At 49.3% G+C, this 22,500-nt stretch overlaps 1 protein-coding gene across 1 annotated transcript; it reads right to left on the reverse strand.

The window, feature by feature from the left end:
• Positions 1-1,466: 1,466 nt before the first annotated feature.
• On the reverse strand, positions 1,467-5,220 carry LOC138353331 (cell surface glycoprotein 1-like). Its single transcript, XM_069306209.1, has 2 exons — positions 5,183-5,220; positions 1,467-3,855 (listed from the first exon to the last, which is right to left on the reverse strand). Exons 1-2 carry the CDS (start codon positions 5,218-5,220, stop codon positions 1,467-1,469), a joined length of 2,427 nt encoding a protein of 808 aa, XP_069162310.1.
• Positions 5,221-22,500: the final 17,280 nt, after the last annotated feature.

Raw genomic sequence — 22,500 nt, forward strand, 5'->3', positions numbered from 1 at the left:
AACAGGCAGTTATGCAGATCAAACTTAAACTAATCAAACTTAAGAAAGGAGCGAAAGTTTGTTTAGATCTGAGCGGAAGTTGAAGAACACTGATACTGAAGAGAGATTCTCTAACTGACAGGAAGCAGAGAGTCGCTGTGAGAATTGTGTAGAATTGAGTTTGCACATTAAACAGAATCCATCAAGGATTCCGATGGGACCTAATCACAGGCGTGGAGTCCATCCAATTTGTCGTTGTTTGCAGATGTGGACGTTCTGGACTCACAGCTAAGACACACGGGTACAGTCCCAGGCCGGAACAGAAACAATTAGGCAGCATTTCACTTGGTACCACCCTTCCCAGTGCTATATAGTCGTAATGGCTTGGCGCTTTCCCTTCCCTTCACTTGGTAAAACTTTTCACCTAGCAGTAAATCCTATTTGTGTTTACTAATTGTGCTTGCAGGATCGAACTGTTAGCTCTTGGACCCCAACCTTTCTAGCCGTCGGTTGTCTTAAGAACATAAGAACATAAGTACAAAGGCAACTGCAGAAGGCCTATTGGCCCATACGAGGCAGCTCCTATCTATAACCACCCAATCCCACTCATATACTTGTCCAACCCGCGCTTGAAACAATCGAGGGACCCCACCTCCACCACGTTACGCGATAATTGGTTCCACAAATCAACAACCCTGTTACCGAACCAGTATTTACCCAAGTCTTTCCTAAATCTAAACTTATCCAATTTATACCCAGTCTTACCTAATGTGTTGACTAGTAGCTAGCAGCAGTTGTCTAACTCCAAGGTACCTATTTACTGTTAGGTGAGCACTGTTAGCAGGTGAAAGAAACTCTGCCTATTTGTTTCTGCCTCGACCGGGAATCGAACCTGGGCCCCTCGCCCTCCAGTGTCCTCTACTAGGCTGAATCGTTATAGGCGAGCGCTATAGTGACACTCGAGCGGTACTGATCAGGTGGAGTAGAAGAGAGATGCGAAGCTTCGAGCCTATGGTTAGCCCAGACACCGCTTTGGTCTTTGTAGCACCCTGCAGAGTTGCATGTGGTGCGGGCAGCTGGAGACTTGACCACGGGGCTGTTGACACCACCCTGAGCAGTCACAACTGGCAGGTTCTGCTGGCAGATATTTTAATTCTCCGGAACCTTTTTCTCCCTGTCAAGTCCTCTCTGCCAAGCCCTCCATGTCAAGTCCTCCCTCCACCCACTTCAATGGATTCCTGCTATGTCTCGTCGCTTTATTCGTCCTTGTCTCTGTTATCTTCCTCCTTTTTCTCCTTTTTATACTTCCCAACCTTCTTTCCTCCTCCTCCTCCTGCTCCTCCTGCGCGCCAGAGCCTCCTAAGGTGCTGAGAGCCTCAAGGTCCTTCCGTAAGTGTTGACCGTCACACACACTTGAGAAAATAATACTTAGGATCGCTCCAGGATCATTTCTCGAGTATAAGTGTGTTGGTTAAAATACTTTAACGTCAAGTACCAGTATTTGTTGTTGTGATCAGCTCTCCTCTTGTTACAGGGCCTCTGTGTGCTCGGGTCGCTGTGTGGCCACGGGTCGCGGGGTGGCCACGGGTCGCGGGTGGCCACGGGTCGCTGGTGGCCACGGGTCGCGGGTGGCCACGGGTCGCGGGGTGGCCACGGGTCGCGGGTGGCCACGGGTCGCGGGGTGGCCACGGGTCGCGGGGTGGCCACGGGTCGCGGGTGGCCACGGGTCGCTGGCTGGCCACGGGTCGCGGGGTGGCCACGGGTCGCGGGGTGGCCACGGGTCGCGGGGTGGCCACGGGTCGCGGGGTGGCCACGGGTCGCGGGTGGCCACGGGTCGCTGGTGGCCACGGGTCGCGGGGTGGCCACGGGTCGCGGGTGGCCACGGGTCGCTGGTGGCCACGGGTCGCGGGGTGGCCACGGGTCGCGGGTGGCCACGGGTCGCTGGTGGCCACGGGTCGCGGGGTGGCCACGGGTCGCTGGGTGGCCACAGGTCCCAGGTTGGCTACGGGTCGTTGGGTGGCCACGGGTCGCGGGGTGGCCACGGGTCGCTGGGTGGCCACGGGTCGCGGGGTGGCCACGGGTCGCGGGATGGCCACGGGTCGCTGGTGGCCACGGGTCGCGGGGTGGCCACGGGTCGCGGGTGGCCACGGGTCGCTGGTGGCCACGGGTCGCTGTGTGGCCACGGGTCGCTGGTGGCCACGGGTCGCGGGGTGGCCACGGGTCGCTGGGTGGCCACAGGTCCCAGGTTGGCTACGGGTCGTTGGGTGGCCACGGGTCGCGGGGTGGCCACGGGTCGCTGGGTGGCCACGGGTCGCGGGTGGCCACGGGTCGCTGGTGGCCACGGGTCGCGGGGTGGCCACGGGTCGCGGGTGGCCACGGGTCGCTGGTGGCCACGGGTCGCGGGGTGGCCACGGGTCGCGGGTGGCCACGGGTCGCTGGTGGCCACGGGTCGCGGGGTGGCCACGGGTCGCGGGTGGCCACGGGTCGCTGGTGGCCACGGGTCGCTGGGTGGCCACGGGTCGCGGGGTGGCCACGGGTCGCTGGGTGGCCACGGGTCGCTGGGTGGCCACGGGTCGCTGGGTGGCCACGGGTCGCTGGGTGGCCACGGGTCGCGGGGTGGCCACGGGTCGCTGGGTGGCCACGGGTCGCTGGGTGGCCACGGGTCGCTGGGTGGCCACGGGTCGCTGGGTGGCCACGGGTCGCTGGGTGGCCACGGGTCGCTGGGTGGCCACGGGTCGCGGGGTGGCCACGGGTCGCTGGGTGGCCACGGGTCGCTGGGTGGCCACGGGTCGCGGGGTGGCCACGGGTCGCTGGGTGGCCACGGGTCGCGGGGTGGCCACGGGTCGCGGGGTGGCCACTGGTCGTTGGCTGGCCACGGGTCGCTGGCTGGCCACGGGTCGCTGGCTGGCCACGGGTAGCGGGGTGGCCACGGGTCGCGGGGTGGCCACGGGTCGCTGGGTGGCCACGGGTCGCTGGGTGGCCACGGGTCGCTGGGTGGCCACGGGTCGCTGGGTGGCCACGGGTCGCGGGGTGGCCACGGGTCGCTGGGTGGCCACGGGTCGCTGGGAGGCCACGGGTCGCTGGGTGGCCACGGGTCGCTGGGTGGCCACGGGTCGCTGGGTGGCCACGGGTCGCTGGGTGGCCACGGGTCGCGGGGTGGCCACGGGTCGCTGGGTGGCCACGGGTCGCTGGGTGGCCACGGGTCGCGGGGTGGCCACGGGTCGCTGGGTGGCCACGGGTCGCGGGGTGGCCACGGGTCGCGGGGTGGCCACTGGTCGTTGGCTGGCCACGGGTCGCTGGCTGGCCACGGGTCGCTGGCTGGCCACGGGTAGCGGGGTGGCCACGGGTCGCGGGGTGGCCACGGGTCGCGGGGTGGCCACGGGTCGCGGGGTGGCCACGGGTCGCTGGGTGGCCACGGGTCGCTGGGTGGCCACGGGTCGCTGGGTGGACACGGGTCGCGGGGTGGCCACGGGTCGCTGGGTGGCCACGGGTCGCTGGTGGCCACGGGTCGCGGGGTGGCCACGGGTCGCGGGTGGCCACGGGTCGCTGGTGGCCACGGGTCGCGGGGTGGCCACGGGTCGCGGGTGGCCACGGGTCGCTGGGTGGCCACGGGTCGCTGGGTGGCCACGGGTCGCGGGGTGGCCACGGGTCGCGGGGTGGCCACGGGTCGCTGGGTGGCCACGGGTCGCTGGGTGGCCACGGGTCGCTGGGTGGACACGGGTCGCGGGGTGGCCACGGGTCGCTGGGTGGCCACGGGTCGCTGGGTGGCCACGGGTCGCTGGGTGGCCACGGGTCGCTGGGTGGCCACGGGTCGCTGGGTGGCCACAGGTCCCAGGTTGACTACGGGTCGACTGCTGTACAGCTTCCCAGACATGTCTGGGGTCTTATATGTAAACACCAGACAATGTACAGCCCCCGTCTTCTCTGACTACTTCTCATGCTGCAAGATCACGCTAAGAGGCTCGTAAAGCGTCACTAAGTAAGATCACTGTAACCAGCACCGTCAGCGACCCACAGTAAGATCACTGTAACCAGCACCGTCAGCGACCCACAGTGAGATCACTGTAACCAGCACCGTCAGCGACCCACAGTGAGATCACTGTAACCAGCACCGTCAGCGACCCACAGTAAGATCACTGTAACCAGCCCCGTCAGCGACCCACAGTAAGATCACTGTAACCAGCACCGTCAGCGACCCACAGTAAGATCACTGTGGGTCACTGTAGGAGGATCCTACAGTGACTAAACCAAAGATCAGATACAGAGAGAAAACCTAGAAGAAGTTACCAGATGATGGAGTGAGGGGAATCAGAGAGAGCGAGAGAAACAGAAACAGATGGAAGAAGGGAGGAAGAGGGAAGGAAAGGGAAACGAATCAGAGAATGGAGAGGAAAGGGACAGAGAGGTCTTGTCCATCACAGTGTGGAGAGAGCAGGAGAGGTACAAGAGTGCTATCTAGAGAGGAAAAGAGCTTTTTACAAACATTACGAGGAAGGAATATGGTGAAGGAACTATAGAGAGGGGAAAAAGGGAAGGAGAGAGTGAGAGGAATGGAGGCAAGGAGAGTGTATCAGAGAGCGAGATTGAGGGAACGAGAGAGTGGGTGGAAAGGAAGGAGAATGAGAGAGGGAGGGGAGGGGTAGTGTACTAGATAGTGGAAGGGAGAGAGAGAGAGAGAGAGAGAGAGAGAGAGAGAGAGAGAGAGAGAGAGAGAGAGAGAGAGAGAGAGAGAGAGAGAGAGAGAGAGAGAGAGACAGAGAGACAGAGAGACAGAGAGAGAGAGAGAGAGAGAGAGAGAGAGAGAGAGAGAGAGAGAGAGAGAGAGAGAGAGAGAGAGAGAGGAGTGAGATTGTAAGTAAAAAGTGACCACAGGAGCAGGAGAAGCATCCGGAGCCAGCTGGGGTCGGCAGCCAAGGACAGGAGGGCGCGTGTATACAACCGCTTGTATCCGGCCACGTCTCTCAGGGGCCGGATGTGGCTCACGGGTGTGTGTATTCACCTAGTTGTACCTGCCGGATGAGTTGCTAGCTCTTGGACCCCGCCTTTTCTAACCTTCCCCTGTCTAATGTACTGTCTCCCGACCTATTTTTAATCTATCATATCTTCTACACACACACACACACACACACACACACACACACACACACACACACACACACACACACACACACACACACACACACACACACACACACACACTCACTTTGGGCACAGGGGGATGATGGCAGAACTTGTGCCCATTTCAATATAATCTCAAAGTGAAAGTTATGGAAAATATCAGTGTATCAAACTCCTCACTGTGTAGCTTCCCTCCCCCAGCCCACTCAGCCTACAACGTTGTTGTTGTTGTTATAGATTCAGCAAGTAGCACGGGCTATGGTGAGCCCGTAACTTACCTGGCACAGGAGCGGGGCAAGTAGCACGGGCTATGGTGAGCCCGTAACTTACCTGGCACAGGAGCGGGGTGCTGCAACGTTAACTCACACTGTTTATCAAGCCCCTCATAACACCTCTCTCTCCCCCTCCTCCTCTCTCTCTCTTCCCCTTCCATTCTTTTACTCTTCTCTCTTCCCTCTCCTCTCTTTTACCCCCTTCTCTCTATCTTTCTTTCTCTCTCTCACTCTGTCTCTCGTACGATACACAACTCTTCAAGTGGAAGGCACACACGCTTACTCTTGAGGCATGCAGACTAATCTTCCTCACTCCTACAAGGTGGCAGGGCAATCTTCTACTGGAGTGTAGGGTGTAGTGTAGACACCGTGACTCTGGGGTGACGTGGTCCTCTCCTCCGGTATCTCCACCAGGGGGAAGAGAACGTTGGAAGGAAGAAGAGAGACGGAGAACCATGAGAAAATAGCAGGAGAAGGGTATGCCGGTTATGAAGAGAAGGTATAGGATGCGGAAGGAGGTTCAGGAAGAGGAGGAGGAGGAAGGTAGGGGAGAAGAGATTAATAGAAGGAAGAGGAGGACGACGAGAACAAGATATCGTAGGGGAGAAGATTACAAATGTATCTGATATATAAAGATTATTTGACTTGGCGGTACAACATATGGGGCAGGACATGATGGCTCGGGCCCCAGTGAGCCGTGGCTGGTCGTGGCCCGCTAATAACACACACACACACACACACACACACACACACACACACACACACACACACACACACACACACCCCACAGACACACCCAGACCCCTTCATACACACACACAGCAACATCGACCAAACACACACCCAAACCTCCCTCCCACACACCCAGACCCCCACCCACCCACACACACACACGCACATACACACACACACTGTTCGATATACAAGTTCCTCCTTTACCCAGATGGACTCTCCCTTCTCATGTTATCTCGACAAACATATGTCTTGGAAGGTATACACACAGTTGTGTTCTCCCATAATATATATATATATATATATATATATATATATATATATATATATATATAACGTCTCAAAACTACAAGAGACCGAAGAGAATTTGATGTCAATAACTTCAACTCAACTGTTTCCAAGCTTTTTAAGGGGAAAATTGCACAATAATTGTCTGGTGTTTCTCCTGGTGGATAAATGTACCTGCTTGTTGAAGTCTGCCTCCTGGTGGATAAATGTACCTGCTTGCTGAAGTCTTCCTCCTGGTGGATAAATGTACCTGCTTGTTGAAGTCTTCCTCCTGGTGGATAAATGTACCTGCTTGTTGAAGTCTTCCTCCTGGTGGATAAATGTACCTGCTTGTTGAAGTCTTCCTCCTGGTGGATAAATGTACCTGCTTGTTGAAGTCTTCCTCCTGGTGGATAAATGTACCTGCTTGCTGAAGTCTTCCTCCTGGTGGATAAATGTACCTGCTTGTTGAAGTCTTCCTCCTGGTGGATAAATGTACCTGCTTGCTGAAGTCTTCCTCCTGGTGGATAAATGTACCTGCTTGCTGAAGTCTTCCTCCTGGTGGATAAATGTACCTGCTTGCTGAAGTCTTCCTCCTGGTGGATAAATGTACCTGCTTGCTGAAGTCTTCCTCCTGGTGGATAAATGTACCTGCTTGCTGAAGTCTTCCTCCTGGTGGATAAATGTACCTGCTTCCCGAAGTCTTCCTCCCCGGTAGCGAAGAAATCCAAGGAATGTCTGCACGAAGAATGGTACCCGGAAAAAATGGCAGACAGTAGGATCCTCAGGATTCACGTAGAGCAGAGAGTGACCGGTCCCGGGTCTCGAAGTGTCCAGCTCACCGGACAGGTGACAGGGGGGGAACGTTTCTTACTGACGGGGATTGGAGACGGGACGACCCGGAGTCTGGACGACCGACCCGGACGACCCAGATACAAATATCTGGCGCTTCGTTCGACTTTATTTTTGCCACGTTGTTTCTGTACCCACCAGTACTCTTTTTCTCCATGTCTGTGGTACGTCTTTCACTCACAGTGTCCTGGTTCTCCTTCGTTCCTTCTCTCGTCTTATTCTCCCTCTTGCTTCTCCCTCCCTTGTACACTCCTTCGTATATCGCGTCTACTCGTCTCTTCCGGCTTTGTTCTCCTGCTCGTCCTTTTTACCGATATATTTCCTGCGTAGACTCTTCCATCTGGGTTGTTCCCTCTTCTTTGTACGGTTCCTTCTTCCGTGTGTACGCTTTCTCTACTCCTGTAACTCTCCCCTACTTCTAGTATTCTAGTTCCTCTCTTAGCCCTCTTCTCCATTCTTCTCATTATCCTCTATCTCCGCTCAATCTTTAGTGCTTTACCTCTTGGTTTCTTCCTCAGTATTATGCCCCTCCTAGATTCCCTCCTTTATCAATGCTGGCCTCCTCCCAGTGCCCTCACTCTCCTCTGAGGCTTCCAGGCTCCCTCCTTCTCGTGCCCTTCCCGAACCCTTCCAGCGCCCTTCCCAGCGCCCTCTCTTCTCCGGTTGGTTCCATCCCCTTCTTTTCCTCCCAACACGAACGCTCACATTTTAATTAGTTGTCCTCTTGAGTGCTTGTGAGCAGCCTTCGTTCACCTTCTGGGGGAGAGTGTGTGACTTTCCTCACTCCTGCTGGGGTTGAGAGAGGGGGGGGGGGAGTGTGCTACTTCTCTCCCCCTTCTGCTGGGGTTGAGGGGGTTGAGGGAGGCGTGTGGCTCCCCGTCAATTACAGCCCCATTATTTTTTCTCCAGACAATACGAAGTCCTTCATCAATTCAACCTTTGATGATTTCCCTTTTCAATTTTTTCCCCCTTGGAGACGGAGGGAACGGAGGGAGAAAGGCTAGGTGTTGAGTGGGTAGAGAGGGCAGGACGAGGGAGAGAGGGCAGAACGACGTAGAGAGGGCAGGACGACGTAGAGAGGGCAAGACGATGTAGAGAGGGCAAGACGACGTAGAGAGGGCAAGACGATGTAGAGAGGGCAAGACGATGTAGAGAGGGCAAGACGACGTAGAGAGGGCAAGACGACGTAGAGAGGGCAAGACGATGTAGAGAGGGCAAGACGACGTAGAGAGGGCAAGACGACGTAGAGAGGGCAGGACGACGTAGAGAGGGCAAGACGACGTAGAGAGGACAGGACGACGTAGAGAGGGCAGAACGAGGTAGAGAGAGCAGGACGAGGTAGAGAGGGCAGGACGACGTAGAGAGGGCAGAACGAGGTAGAGAGGGCAAGACGAGGTAGAGAGGACAGAACGACGTAGAAAGGGCAAGATGAGGTAGAAGCCGAGAAACAGAACAACAGAACTACCTTTAAGAACTTCAAGAAACAAGTTACTTTCCAGTTTCCAGCAACATGCTATTCACTACAAGTCAAAAGACACAACACAGTCAGCCAAACTGTTGTTCCAGGACGAGAACTGTTGCAATACAGTGTTGAAATGTGCAATCTAAACTAGAAGACGTGGTCTTCAACACACTTTAACATCTGCAACCAGATGTTAACACAATTTCATGTAAAAAAAACTATAAAATATCAGAATTGTAAATGGGGAAGAAATTCCGTGAGGGCGCTTGTGGGACGCTGGAAGACAGGGTGTCGACCACGGACCTCGAGAAGGGAGAGAAGAGGGAGAACAAGGTAGAAGAGAAGGAAATGAAGACAAGGAGGATGAAGAGGAGAGGATGGGGAGCGGGAGGAGGAAGAGGAGGAGGAGGCTTGGATGAAAAGAAGGTGGAAAATATAGAAGGAAGAAGGAAGGAAAGAAGGAAGGAAGGAACAGGAAAAGGAAAATATAATTGAGGAAGAACAAAAAGAGGGGAAAAAGAGAGAGGAAAAAGGGGAAGGAGGAAGAATAAGATAAGGAGGATGATACGGAAAGGATGAAAGAAGACAATAAATGGGAAATTAGGAAAGGAAAAAATAAATAGAGCATCAAGAAAATCTTATATATATATATATATATATATATATATATATATATATATATATATATATATATATATATATATATATATATATATATATATATATATATATATATATATATATGTATGTATTTTCCCCCAAAGATTTGATCTATATGTCAAATATTTGTTTTATTAACTGTTTTAGGCGAATGTTAATAACATGAAAAATTATCATTAAATACTGAAATTGTAAGAAATTGATAAAAAACGATAAATTCCAGCAAATACTGGGAACGACAAGAAGCCGGAGACGCTACACTGTTCACAGAGCAGGTGTGTGTCTTCCACACACCTGCCTCACAGAGCAGGTGTGTGTGTTCACACACCTGCCTCACAGAGCAAGTGTGTGCCTTGTGGATTCCTCTCTTGGTCTGATGGACTGATCTTCCTATCTACTTCACAATCCATGTCGAGAGTCTATCTACCTCTACCGCACCACAGACCGTGCATGGAGCCTGCTACCACCACCATCACCATCATCACCACCATCACCACCATCACCACCACCACTACCATCACCACCACCACCACCACCATCACCACCACCATCACCACCACCACTACCATCACCACCACCACCATCATCACCACCACCTCCACCACCACCACCACCATCACCATCTCTTCACAATCAGTGTATTGAATATATCTCCATCACTGCATAGTCCAAGTCAGGCTATTCCTTTCTGTGTATATATATTTTCTTAAATATAACAAATAAATGCCCCTTAAATTTTAGGCCATATAATACATTAAATTGCCTAAAATCATTAGTTTTGACTCATCTCAAAAGTTATGCCCTGCGTTCGAAAATATTTTTACTGTTTACACCTAGTTTTTACCCACCTCCTCCCGTCAGGTGTTTAAGTAACACCTGACTTAAAGTGCCCCAGACACCTGAAACATGGTGAGCTTAACTATCAAATCTACCATAAATGAGACTCCTTCCCCTCGATTAAATGCTTGGTAACGAATATGGCTAATGAGAACGACCTCATATGTACACGCGAATCAAGAGGAGTATATTAGAGACATAACGTACCATGTCATTTGTCTGCTTTGAAACAGCAACCGACATGGATAATTGCTCTCTAATACTCAGGGAAGTCAGGCTCAAGACATGGTACATTCAGCTACACTCAGATGCTTGAGTTCTCCCTCCAATCCCGTTTGAGTAGCATTCCCGTTTTCTGTGCTGCTCGTACCGGGAAAGTAGAACTAGGTGTAACCACCTTCTTGGTCAATATATTGAGCAATTGGTCATGTTATTGATCATATCCAGTATCATGGTCTTTATAACCCTCCCGCCGATGGAGGGGAACCTCTCAACCTCTCTAGAAACCTAAACCTCTCTCTGAGACATCTCATTTGTTTTTTCCGGATATAAACAAAAATAAAGGCACACCCGGGTTCGGTTTCCGGTAAAAGCAATTAGGCAGAGTTTCTTTCGTCTAATGCCTCTGTTTACAGATTTTGTGAACTGGAACAGCATCCAAGGATGCTCTTCTGGACGGCATCCTTGGAGTGTTTGTGTGAGAGAGCCAACAGGTAGGAAGGCGGGTTCCTAAACCCAGAAGATCGATCCTGTAGGCAAAAGTAGGTGAATACAAATAGGTGAACACACACACACACACACACACACACACACACACACACACACACACACACACACACACACACACACACACACACACACACACATTACACCTGTTGATTGACGGTTGAGAGGCGGGACCAAAGAGCCAGAGTTCAACCCCCGCAAGCACAAATAGGTGAGTACACACACACACACACACACACATGCTAAATTATGTGACAAAAAATAATTATGTGAACTTATATACACAAACACTAAACATTTAAATGATGTGAGAGGGACAGAGAGATACGAGAAAAATACTTATGTAGTTAAATATATTGGGTTTGTGTGTGTGTGTGTGTGTGTGTGTGTGTGTGTGTGTGTGTGTGTGTGTGTGTGTGTGTGTGTGAGCGAGCACAGTCTACTAAAGAGCGGGATTAGGGGAAAGGATAATAAGACTAGCATGATAGATTAATTTAAGGAGATGGAGAAATCAGCATTAGGGAAGGGGGCAGAAATATTAGCGTGTTGGGGGGAAGAAAATAGAGCGTTGTGGGGAAAAAAACTAGTATGTTTGGGGCTTGGGGCAAAATAGTGTGACGGAAGGAAGAAACTAGCGTGAGGGGGAGGAAAAAAGTAGCATGATCGGAGCAAAAAGTAGCGTGCTTGAGAAGGAATCAAATCTCCTAAAGGAGAGACAATGGAAAACAAAGAGTCCCCTGCAAACTTCAAACGCCTAAACCTCTTAATCTTTTTGCAACATCTGCGCTTGTATTTAAGAAACAGGAAAAATGGCAAGAAATTGGAGTATGAGGGCGAAGGAACACGATAAGATATTAACGATAAAGAGTTGGTGGGAGGAGAAAGGTGGGCTTAATTAGCCAAATTGGAGATGGAAGAAAGTGGTCGATAAACGTGAGGGGGGGAGAAGGAGGAGGAGGAGGAGGAGAAGGAGGAGGAAGAAGAGGAGGAGGAGGAGGAGGAGGAGGAGGAAGACAAGGAAATGTTGTCATATTACTGGGACGAGTTGATGAAAGGGAAGAATCACGCAGGTAATGATGAAGTCCCTCCACAAAAGTTTGGGTCGAGGCCAAAGTAGGTCGGGGCCAACGTGGGTCGAAGCCAGCGTGGGTCGAGGCCAGCGTAGGTCGAGGCCAGCGTGGGTCGAGGCCAGCGTGGGCCAAGACCAATGTGGGTCGAGGCCAGCATGGGCCAAGACCAATGTGGGTCGAGGCCAAAGTGGGTTGAGGCCAAAGTAGGTCGAGGCCAGCGTAGGTCGATGCCAAAGTAGGTCGAGGCCAGCATAGGCCGAGACCAAAGTGGGTCGAGACCAACGTGGATCGAGACCAACGTGGGTCGATCCCTGTGTGTGTGTGTTGTTGCTGAAATAAATCAAGAAAAACCGAACCCAATAAAATCTAATTTAACATTTAGATATATCCGGGAAGGAGACAGTATGATCCAAGACACTGAACAAGGCGTCGGTCGGTCGGTCGGTCGGTCGGTCGGTCAGCGAACAGGTCTGTCAGCTTGCTATCAAACTGCCCAAGTGTTCCGCTAACCTCTCTCATGCACCCATCTAATTCCGAAGTCTATTTTAAATATATTCAAACTAAAAACAACTCCAATTAGAAACGAAATCAATTAAAAACAAGACGGATTTCGAAAGAGACCGATTACAAAACTGGCAAAAATATTAGCGAGGCCACACCCAGAGGGTCAGCTAGGAACGAGCTCGAATTAATCGAACGAACGAATTAATCGAACGAACGAATTAATCGAACGAACGAATTAATCAAAATATCAAACAAGTGAGAGAACTTTTACCATTCAGCAATTAATTCCTTTACTAACAGGTTATATGACCTCGAGGTTCGGGGAACAACGAGACGAATGGCCTAGTAACGAGCTGTTAGCGTCGTTAGCTGCGCCATCAAGCAAGGGAGATGGACAATAGTTGTACTCCCACTGGGATTGGGAAGGTAAAGCCGAGCCAGTGAGCGAGGAAGACACCAGTTAACGAGACGGAAACAACAATGGCGAATGAAGAAAGATATGCCCTTGTCGCAGCTTCAGTGACCTGAATATATATATATATATATATATATATATATATATATATATATATATATATATATATATATATATATATATATATATATATATATATATATATATATATATATATTCAACTAAATGACATTCGAGGGATGCATTATGTATTATGAGCTTCGAATATGTGCTTCTATGTTCTCTGTTACCTCCACTATACATATTTTTGACAGGAACATCAGTATTATTTTTAATGAACTCTTGTTTGAGATAAAAATAGAGAGAGAGAGAGAGAGAGAGAGAGAGAGAGAGAGAGAGAGAGAGAGAGAGAGAGAGGGAGAGGGAGAGGGAGAGGGAGAGGGAGAGAGAGAGAGAGAGAGAGAGAGAGAGAGAGAGAGAGAGAGAGAGAGAGAGAGAGAGGATAACACACCATAACACAGCAGGTGTGGAGACTTCCATCTGATATCCACCACACACAACTCACACCGCCTTGACTCCCACAAGTTCGCAATTCTTATTGGTTTTCTGTCGCCAGCCGTCAGGTAAAAATGGCAACAGAGACGCCTTAGTTATTGCTCAGCTGAGGGTCTAAATTTGTATATGAAAGAAAGAGTATGAGAGAGATAGAGAGAGAGAGACAGACTTGCAGGAAATAAGTCTGACTGTGAGACTGAGAAAGAGACGCAAGAAGACACTAAGAACACTGTCCACAGACGGTAAAACAGAGACGTAGAGACTAAAACATCGACCTCAAGGGAACCAGATTAACACGCACAGAAAGACAAACGCAAAGTGAGACAGAAAGGGGGGGGGGGGTAATAAGCAAACATGATACAATAGAAACAGTCAACTGGGCTTGGAAATCTCTGCAATATTGCCAGAAAGGAAATGATGCCTAGAGAGGGGAGGGAGAGAAGGTAGGAGAGGGAGGGGAGAGAGGGAAGGTAGGGGGAGAGAGGCAAGGTAGGGGGAGGGAGGGAAGGTAGGCGATGCAGGTTAAGAAGGAAAGAAACAGAAGAATGAAAAAGGAGGGAACATGTGCACTAGGAATGGACAAAAAAAGGAGTTGGGGATGGGAAAAGGTTAGGAGAAATTACGTATGTAGGCAAGGATTACTGAGAAGGAAAGGGAGAGGTAACAGAGAAAGGTAGGGGGGGGGTAGGAATAGGTAGCAAAGGAAGGGATTAAGAAGACAGGAAGAATGAAAGAGGAAAGGATTACCGAGAGGAGGGATATAAGGGAGGGGAGAGGGATAGAGAATGGGGGAATAAGGGGATTAAGGGAATGGGTAAGGGGCTGGAGTGAGGAAGTATGAATCTTACATCTCACAAAGGAAGAAATAAGAGAACTTTGTGAGGGATGCTGACATTTTGTCGTCTTCAGATTAAAGAGAGATTAATCCGTGATTCTCACTGGCCGAGCCTTTGTGGACGAGGATGGCTGTCATCGAGACGAAGGTAAGCCATGGGTAGCCATAGAGAAGCGATGGGTAAACCAGGAGGAGCCACAGACAAGCGGTAGGAAAGCCATAGGGAGGAGCCATAGACAAGCCCTGTGAAAGCCATTGGGAAGAGCCATAGACAAGCTCTGTGAAAGCCATTGGGAAGAGCCATATACAAGCCCTGTGAAAGCCATTGGGAAGAGCCATAGACAAGCCTTGTGAAAGCCATAGGGAGGAGCCATAGACAAGCTCTGTGAAAGCCATAGGGAGGAGCCATAGACAAGCCCTGTGAAAGCCATTGGGAAGAGCCATAGACAAGCTCTGTGAAAGCCATAGGGAGGAGCCATAGACAAGCCGAGGAAACACAGTTATAAACAGTACTGACCAAGCCAGTGACAATTAGTTTGCATGCTATTCATAAGACATTGTTTACACTGACAATACCTCTGTCTGCGACTGTTGCTTTATATCAACACTCTTGACCATTATTTGGTGGTTGTCCACAGCTCGGCCAGTACAGCCACGGCCCAGCCCTCTCCCACACACCCAGCTCCCACAGTCCGTCCCTCCCACACACACACACACACACACACACACACACACACACACACACACACACACACACACAGACACACACACACACACACACACACAGACACACACACACACACAATTAGGTGAGTACAATTAGGTGAGTACACACACACACACACACACACACACACACACACACACACACACACACACACACACACACACACACACACACACACATACACTCTCTGACCTGTGTCAGAGTAGTTAATAAATGGAATGCATTAGGCAGTGATGTGGTGGAGGCTGACTCCATACACAGTTTCAAGTGTAGATATGATAGAGCCCAATAGGCTCAGGAACCTGTACACCAGTTGATTGACAGTTGAGAGGCGGGACCAAAGAGCCAAAACTCAACCCCCGCAAGCACAATTAGGTGAGTACAATTAGGTGAGTACACACACACACACACACACACACACACACACACACACACACACACACACACACACACACACACACACACACACACACTTCAGGGTTATTGAACTCGAGGAGGGATACCGAAACCAAAAGGTTAGCATACCGAAAGGGAAACTATGAGGGGATAAGAAAATTCCTAACAGATATAGCATGGGAAACAGAGCTCAGGGGAAAGACGGCCCAAGATATGATGGATTACATCACGCAGAAGTGCAAGGACGCAGCAAACAAGTTTGTCCCAGTCCAAAAGGAAAACAGAGAAATGAAGATGAGAAACCCATGGTTTAATCAAAGATGTAGGCTAGCTAAGCAGCAAAGTAAAAGGGCATGGAGAAACTATAGGAATAACAGGACACTGGAGAGCAGAGAAAGATACCAGAATGCCAGGAATGAATATGTCAGGATGAGAAGAGAGGCAGAAAGACAATACGAAAATGACATCGCAAGCAAGGCAAAGACTCAGCCTAAATTGTTGCATAGCCACATTAGGAGAAAAACAACAGTAAAGGAACAGGTTATGAGATTAAGGATAGGGGCGGAAGGATTCACTACAAATGACAAGGAAGTGTGTGAGGAATTGAATAAGAAATTCCAGGAGGTCTTCACCTTAGAACAAGGAGAAATTCCAGAGGTAAGTGAGGGAATAGCTAACCAGGAACCACTGGAAGAGTTTGAGATTACCAGTGGGGAAGTAAGGAAGTGTTTACTAGAGTTGGACGTGACGAAGGCTATAGGCCCAGATGGAATCTCCCCTTGGGTTCTAAAGGAAGGAGCAAGAGAACTGAGCCTACCACTCTCCATAGTGTATAACAAATCACTGGCAACAGGGGAACTGCCAGATACTTGGAAAGCAGCTAACGTAGTCCCGATATACAAGAAAGGGGATAGACAGGAGGCACTGAACTACAGGCCAGTGTCCCTAACCTGCATACCATGCAAGCTGATGGAGAAGATTGTGCGAAAAAAAACTAGTGGAGCATCTGGAGCGAAGGAACTTTGTAACACAGCATCAACATGGGTTCAGGGATGGCAGGTCCTGCCTCACAGGGTTACTTGAATTCTACGACCAGGCAACAAAAATAAGGCAAGAAAGAGAAGGGTGGGCAGACTGCATATTTTTGGATTGTCAGAAAGCCTTTGATACAGTGCCACACAAGAGGCTAGTGCGAAAGTTGGAGATGCAGGCTGGAGTGAGAGGGAAGGTACTCCGGTGGATAGAGGAATACCTAAGCAACAGGAGACAACGAGTCTGTGTGAGGGGTGAGGTCTCAGATTGGCGAGACGTCACAAGTGGAGTCCCGCAGGGGTCAGTCCTTGGACCTATACTGTTTCTGGTATATGTAAATGATCTCCCAGAGGGTATAGATTCGTTCCTCTCAATGTTTGCCGACGATGCAAAAATTATGAGGAGGATTGAAACAGAGGATGATAGTAGGAGGCTACAAGATGACCTGGATAGACTGAGTGAATGGTCCAACAAATGGCTGTTGAAGTTCAACCCGAGTAAATGCAAAGTAATGAAACTAGGCAGTGGAAACAGGAGGCCAGGCACAGGATACAGAATAGGAGATGAAGTACTTAATGAAACAGACAGAGAGAAAGATCTAGGAGTTGATATCACACCAAACCTGTCTCCTGAAGCCCACATAAAGAGAATAACGTCTGCGGCATATGCGAGGCTGGCTAACATCAGAACGGCGTTCAGGAACCTGTGTAAGGAATCATTCAGAATCTTGTACACCACATATGTAAGACCAATCCTGGAGTATGCGGCCCCAGCATGGAGCCCGTACCTTGTCAAGCACAAGACGAAGCTGGAAAAAGTCCAAAGGTATGCTACTAGACTAGTCCCAGAACTAAGAGGCATGAGTTATGAGGAAAGGCTGCGGGAAATGCACCTCACGACACTGGAAGACAGAAGAGTAAGGGGGGACATGATCACAACCTACAAAATCCTCAGGGGAATCGACCGGGTAAACAAGGACGAACTTTTCAACACTGGTGGGACGCGAACAAGGGGACACAGGTGGAAGCTGAGTACCCAAATGAGCCACAGAGACGTTAGAAAGAACTTTTTCAGTGTCAGAGTAGTTAGCAAATGGAATGCATTAGGAAGTGATGTGGTGGAGGCTGACTCCATTCACAGTTTCAAATGTAGATATGATAGAGCCCAATAGGCTCAGGAATCTGTACACCAGTTGATTGACGGTTGAGAGGCGGGACCAAAGAGCCAGAGCTCAACCCCCGCAAGCACAATTAGGTAAGTACAATTAGGTAAGTACACACACACACACACACACATACACACACACACACACACATACACACACACACACACACAACACCCTCGCCTTCCCTCGCGCACACACACACACACACACACACACACACACACACACACACACACACACACACACACACACACACACATACACACACACACACACACACACACACACACACACACACACACACAACACCCTCGCCTTCCCTCGCACACACACACAGCCGTCAGAGTGATCACAAAGCCAGCAAAGACGCACCAGGAAGCGTGTGCACTTGACAGGTCCATGAGACAAGGAACAGTATGCAAATCCTGCCACGGAATAACTCAATTGCACTGCAACCTTAACTTCATCCCGAGGACTCAGGCAGTCGCTCCTTCCCAACTACCTCCCTCTCTTGCAGACGCTAACTTCGGCTCTAACTAAAAATCGTTTGTTAAAATGGCATAATGTTAACTTAAGATCAAGGAAGCCGGAGATTTATAGGATTATGGGGAAAGAGAAGATCTTCTGTGTTCATTATATCGTAAGCTTTGTGAGTGGATAAGATAGTGTTGCGAGAGAGAGAGAGAGAGAGAGAGAGAGAGAGAGAGAGAGAGAGAGAGAGAGAGAGAGAGAGAGAGAGAGAGAGAGAGAGAGAGAGAGAGAGAGAGTCGAGTCTACTGAAGGGAAGGGAACTATCAGGGAGGGGAAAGCGCCAAGCCATCACGACTATATAGCACTGGGAAGGGGTCAGGATAAGGACTTAGGATGGGACAGGGGGAAGGAATGGTGCCCAACCACTTGAACGGTCGGGGGTGGGGAGAGAGAGAGAGAGAGAGAGAGAGAGAGAGAGAGAGAGAGAGAGAGAGAGAGAGAGAGAGAGAGAGAGAGAGAGAGAGAGAGAGAGAGAGAGAGAGAGAGAGAGAGAGAGAGAGAGAGAGAGAGAGAGAGAGAGAGAGAGAGAGAGACAGACAGACAGACAGACAGTGAAATTAGCGACATGAAATGAAAGAGTGAAAGAAGAGTAAGCATGAAAGGGGGAAGGAAGGGAGGATGAAGGGGAGATGAGGGGAAGAGGTAAAGGGCAAAAGGGAAGGGTCAATTAAAGTAACAGTGTTTGTTCTGCGAATTTATTTCTGTAAATGAGTCGAAAACGTCGCTAAATGCACAATACTGAAATATATTCATGAGACCATCCCCTTCCACAGGTCCTATATCCTGCCTGAGGCCCACACTGCGTCACACTACAACAGTGTGGTTGTAAACAACACTCCAGCACACAGTGTGGTTGTAAACAACACTACAGCACACTCTGTGGTTGTAAACAACACTCCAGCACACTCTGTGGTTGTAAACAACACTCCAGCACACTCTGTGGTTGTAAACAACACTCCAGCACACTCTGTGGTTGTAAACAACACTAGAGCACACAGTGTGGTTGTAAACAACACTACAACACACAGTGTGGTTGTAAACAATACTACAACACACAGTGTGGTTGTAAACAACACTACAGCACACTCTGTGGTTGTAAACAACACTACAGCACACAGTGTGGTTGTAAACAACACTCCAGCACACAGTGTGGTTGTAAACAACACTACAGCACACTGCGTGGTTGTAAACAACACTACAGCACACTCTGTGGTTGTAAACAACACTACAGCACACAGTGTGGTTGTAAACAACACTCCAGCACACAGTGTGGTTGTAAACAACACTACAGCACACTGCGTGGTTGTAAACAACACTACAGCACACTCTGTGGTTGTAAACAACACTACAGCACACTCTGTGGTTGTAAACAACACTCCAGCACACAGTGTGGTTGTAAACAACACTCCAGCACACTCTGTGGTTGTAAACAACACTCCAGCACACTCTGTGGTTGTAAACAACACTCCAGCACACTCTGTGGTTGTAAACAACACTCCAGCACACAGTGTGGTTGTAAACAACACTCCAGCACACTCTGTGGTTGTAAACAACACTCCAGCACACTCTGTGGTTGTAAACAACACTCCAGCACACAGTGTGGTTGTAAACAACACTCCAGCACACTCTGTGGTTGTAAACAACACTCCAGCACACTCTGTGGTTGTAAACAACACTCCAGCACACAGTGTGGTTGTAAACAATACTACAACACACAGTGTGGTTGTAAACAACACTACAGCACACAGTGTGGTTGTAAACAACACTCTAGCACACAGTGTGGTTGTAAACAACACTCCAGCACACAGTGTGGTTGTAAACAACACTACAGCACACTGCGTGGTTGTAAATAACACTGTAAACAACACTACATCACACAGTGTGGCTGTAAACAACACTACAACAGTGTGGTTGTAAACAACAGCCCCGCTCCCTTTTGTAAATCAAGCGGGAAGTTCGAATATTCATCCCTGTAAATGAGACCTGTTTAATTAGAACAGGGAATTGAGCCATCAGCGCAACTTATCGCTTATAGATTCAAACGATGGTCGGCGTTCGATCCCCGACCGTCCACAAGTGGTTGGGCACCATTCCTTCCCCACCGTCCCATCCCAAATCCTTATCCTGGCCCCTTTCCAGGGCTATATAGTCGTGATGGCTTGGTGCTTTCCCCCTGATAGTTCCCTCCCCTTCCCTCGGGTTCTAGCCTTGTCGGTAAAATCAGAAACTCAAGGGCTGCCAGCACCCTCTTCTAGATCTTTAATGTGGCCACTTAGAAGGAAATTACTAAGAGTATCTTCGGTTCGTCAGCGGAGACGCTCGATGTAATATATTGTGTATTTTGCGTCACACATTATCTCTGCCTCCGAGGAGTCAAAGTACTTCATGTTAGTACTTCACGTCAGTCAAAACACTTCACGTCAGTCAAAGTACTTCACGTCAGTCAAAGTACTTCACGTCAGTACTTCACGTCAAAGTACTTCACGTCAGTCAATACACTTCACGTCAGTCAAAGTACTTTACGTCAGTCAAAACGCTTCACGTCAGTCAAAGTACTTCACGTCAGTCAAAGTACTTCACGTCAGTCAAAGTACTTCACGTCAGTCAAAGTACTTCACGTCAGTCAAAGTACTTCACGTCAGTACTTCACGTCAAAGTACTTCACGTCAGTCAAAGTACTTCACGTCAGTCAAAGTACTTCACGTCAGTCAAAGTACTTCACGTCAGTCAAAGTACTTCACGTCAGTACTTCACGTCAAAGTACTTCACGTCAGTACTTCACGTCAAAGTACTTCACGTCAGTCAAAGTACTTCACGTCAGTCAAAGTACTTCAAGTCAGTCAAAGTACTTCACGTCAGTCAAAGTACCTCACGTCAGCACTTCACGTGAGGCTCGTCATAAGTGTACAATTAACGTCGCAGAGTTAATGTTTGTAACTTCAGCTAACCAGAATAGTTAAATTATACCCCCTAGTACTAAATTAAAATTCAATTGATAATAAATACTAACTTGTTATTTTATGGTAAGTTCCTTTGGTTATTACTGAAGTAATCATTATATATATATGTATATTACACATAAATAATCTTTAAATAAAAATGTTTGTGTCTGTTCGAGGTTTAAGGCCAAGCGCCTGGGAGAAGCTACAGCCAATTCTTCCCAGTAATTGGGCGAGTCGGGATTGACATAAAAGAAAAGGGTTATCTTGAGATGATTTCGGAGCTTAGCGTCCCCGCGGCCCGGTCCTCAACCAGGTCTTCTTTTTGTTACACCACCCCCAGGGAAGCAGCCCGTAGCAGCTGTCTAACTCCCAGGTACCTATTTACTGCTAGGTGAACGGGACATCAGAGTGAAAGAAACTCATTTGTTTCCGCCTCCACCGGAGATCGAACCCAGAATCTCAGGACTACGAATCTGATGCGTTGTCCATTCAGCTATCAGGCCCCTAGGCTGGTTGTTTGAGTGACGGCTTTGTTTGTTGCAGGGTCTGCGTTCGATCCCCGGTGGTCCCAAGTGGTTGGACACCGTTCCTTCCCTCCGTTCCCACAACCATTCCAAGAGTTATATAATCATTCTATCTAAGCATTTTTTTTCTTGATAATTAGTTAACTTTACACATAGGAACAACTTAACAGTCACTCCTGAAGTCAATTTATTACCTGTGCTGCTGGAAGTACCGAGAGTAGACAGATAGATATGTCTACTCATGTAAACATATGACATGATATATATCTCTACTCATATGACAGATATATGTTTAGATACGATAGATAGCTCACTATCTATCATATCTAAATATTTATTTACAAATTTAATAATTTAGTAGAGTGAATAAGCAACTAATAGGTGTACGAATATAAATAAATAAAAGCTATTATATTTAGTTATTGGTAATTACTAAACACATTTTTAGCAACGTAAAATACTCGTAAGAGTGCTAAGAAAATAGATTAGGTCAGTTCGAAACCTAATTCAATAAGAAACAATTCCAAGACATCGTTGCTGGGCGAGAAGAAAATCAGAAAAAAATGTGTAGTGAAGACTGAAGCGGATTTGAGAGTTCCCTGGAGTAGTTGAATACAACACGAGCCTAAATCTAGTTAACAAGGCGGGGAAAAGAGAGAGAGAGAGAGAGAGAGAGAGAGAGAGAGAGAGAGAGAGAGAGAGAGAGAGAGAGAGAGAGAGAGAGAGAGAGAGAGAGAGAGAGAGAGACAGAGAGAGAGAGACAGAGAGAGAGAGACAGAGAGAGAGAGAGAGACAGAGAGAGAGAGAGAGAGAGAGAGAGAGAGAGAGAGAGAGAGAGAGAGAGAGAGAGAGAGAGAGAGAGAGAGAGAGAGAGAGAGAGACAGAGAGAGAGAGAGAGA

The sequence above is a fragment of the Procambarus clarkii genome, chromosome 57 (genome assembly GCF_040958095.1).
Source record: "Procambarus clarkii isolate CNS0578487 chromosome 57, FALCON_Pclarkii_2.0, whole genome shotgun sequence".
In the NCBI taxonomy this organism is placed as follows: domain Eukaryota; kingdom Metazoa; phylum Arthropoda; class Malacostraca; order Decapoda; family Cambaridae; genus Procambarus; species Procambarus clarkii.

Bases quoted from the DNA above. Each gene is read 5' to 3' on its own strand.
- LOC138353331 (XM_069306209.1), bottom strand. From the start codon at position 5,220: ATGGGCACAAGTTCTGCCATCATCCCCCTGTGCCCAAA. The intron at 3,856-5,182 runs GTGAGTGTGTGT...ATAAGACCCCAG, and splicing joins ATCATCCCCCTGTGCCCAAA to ACATGTCTGGGAAGCTGTAC.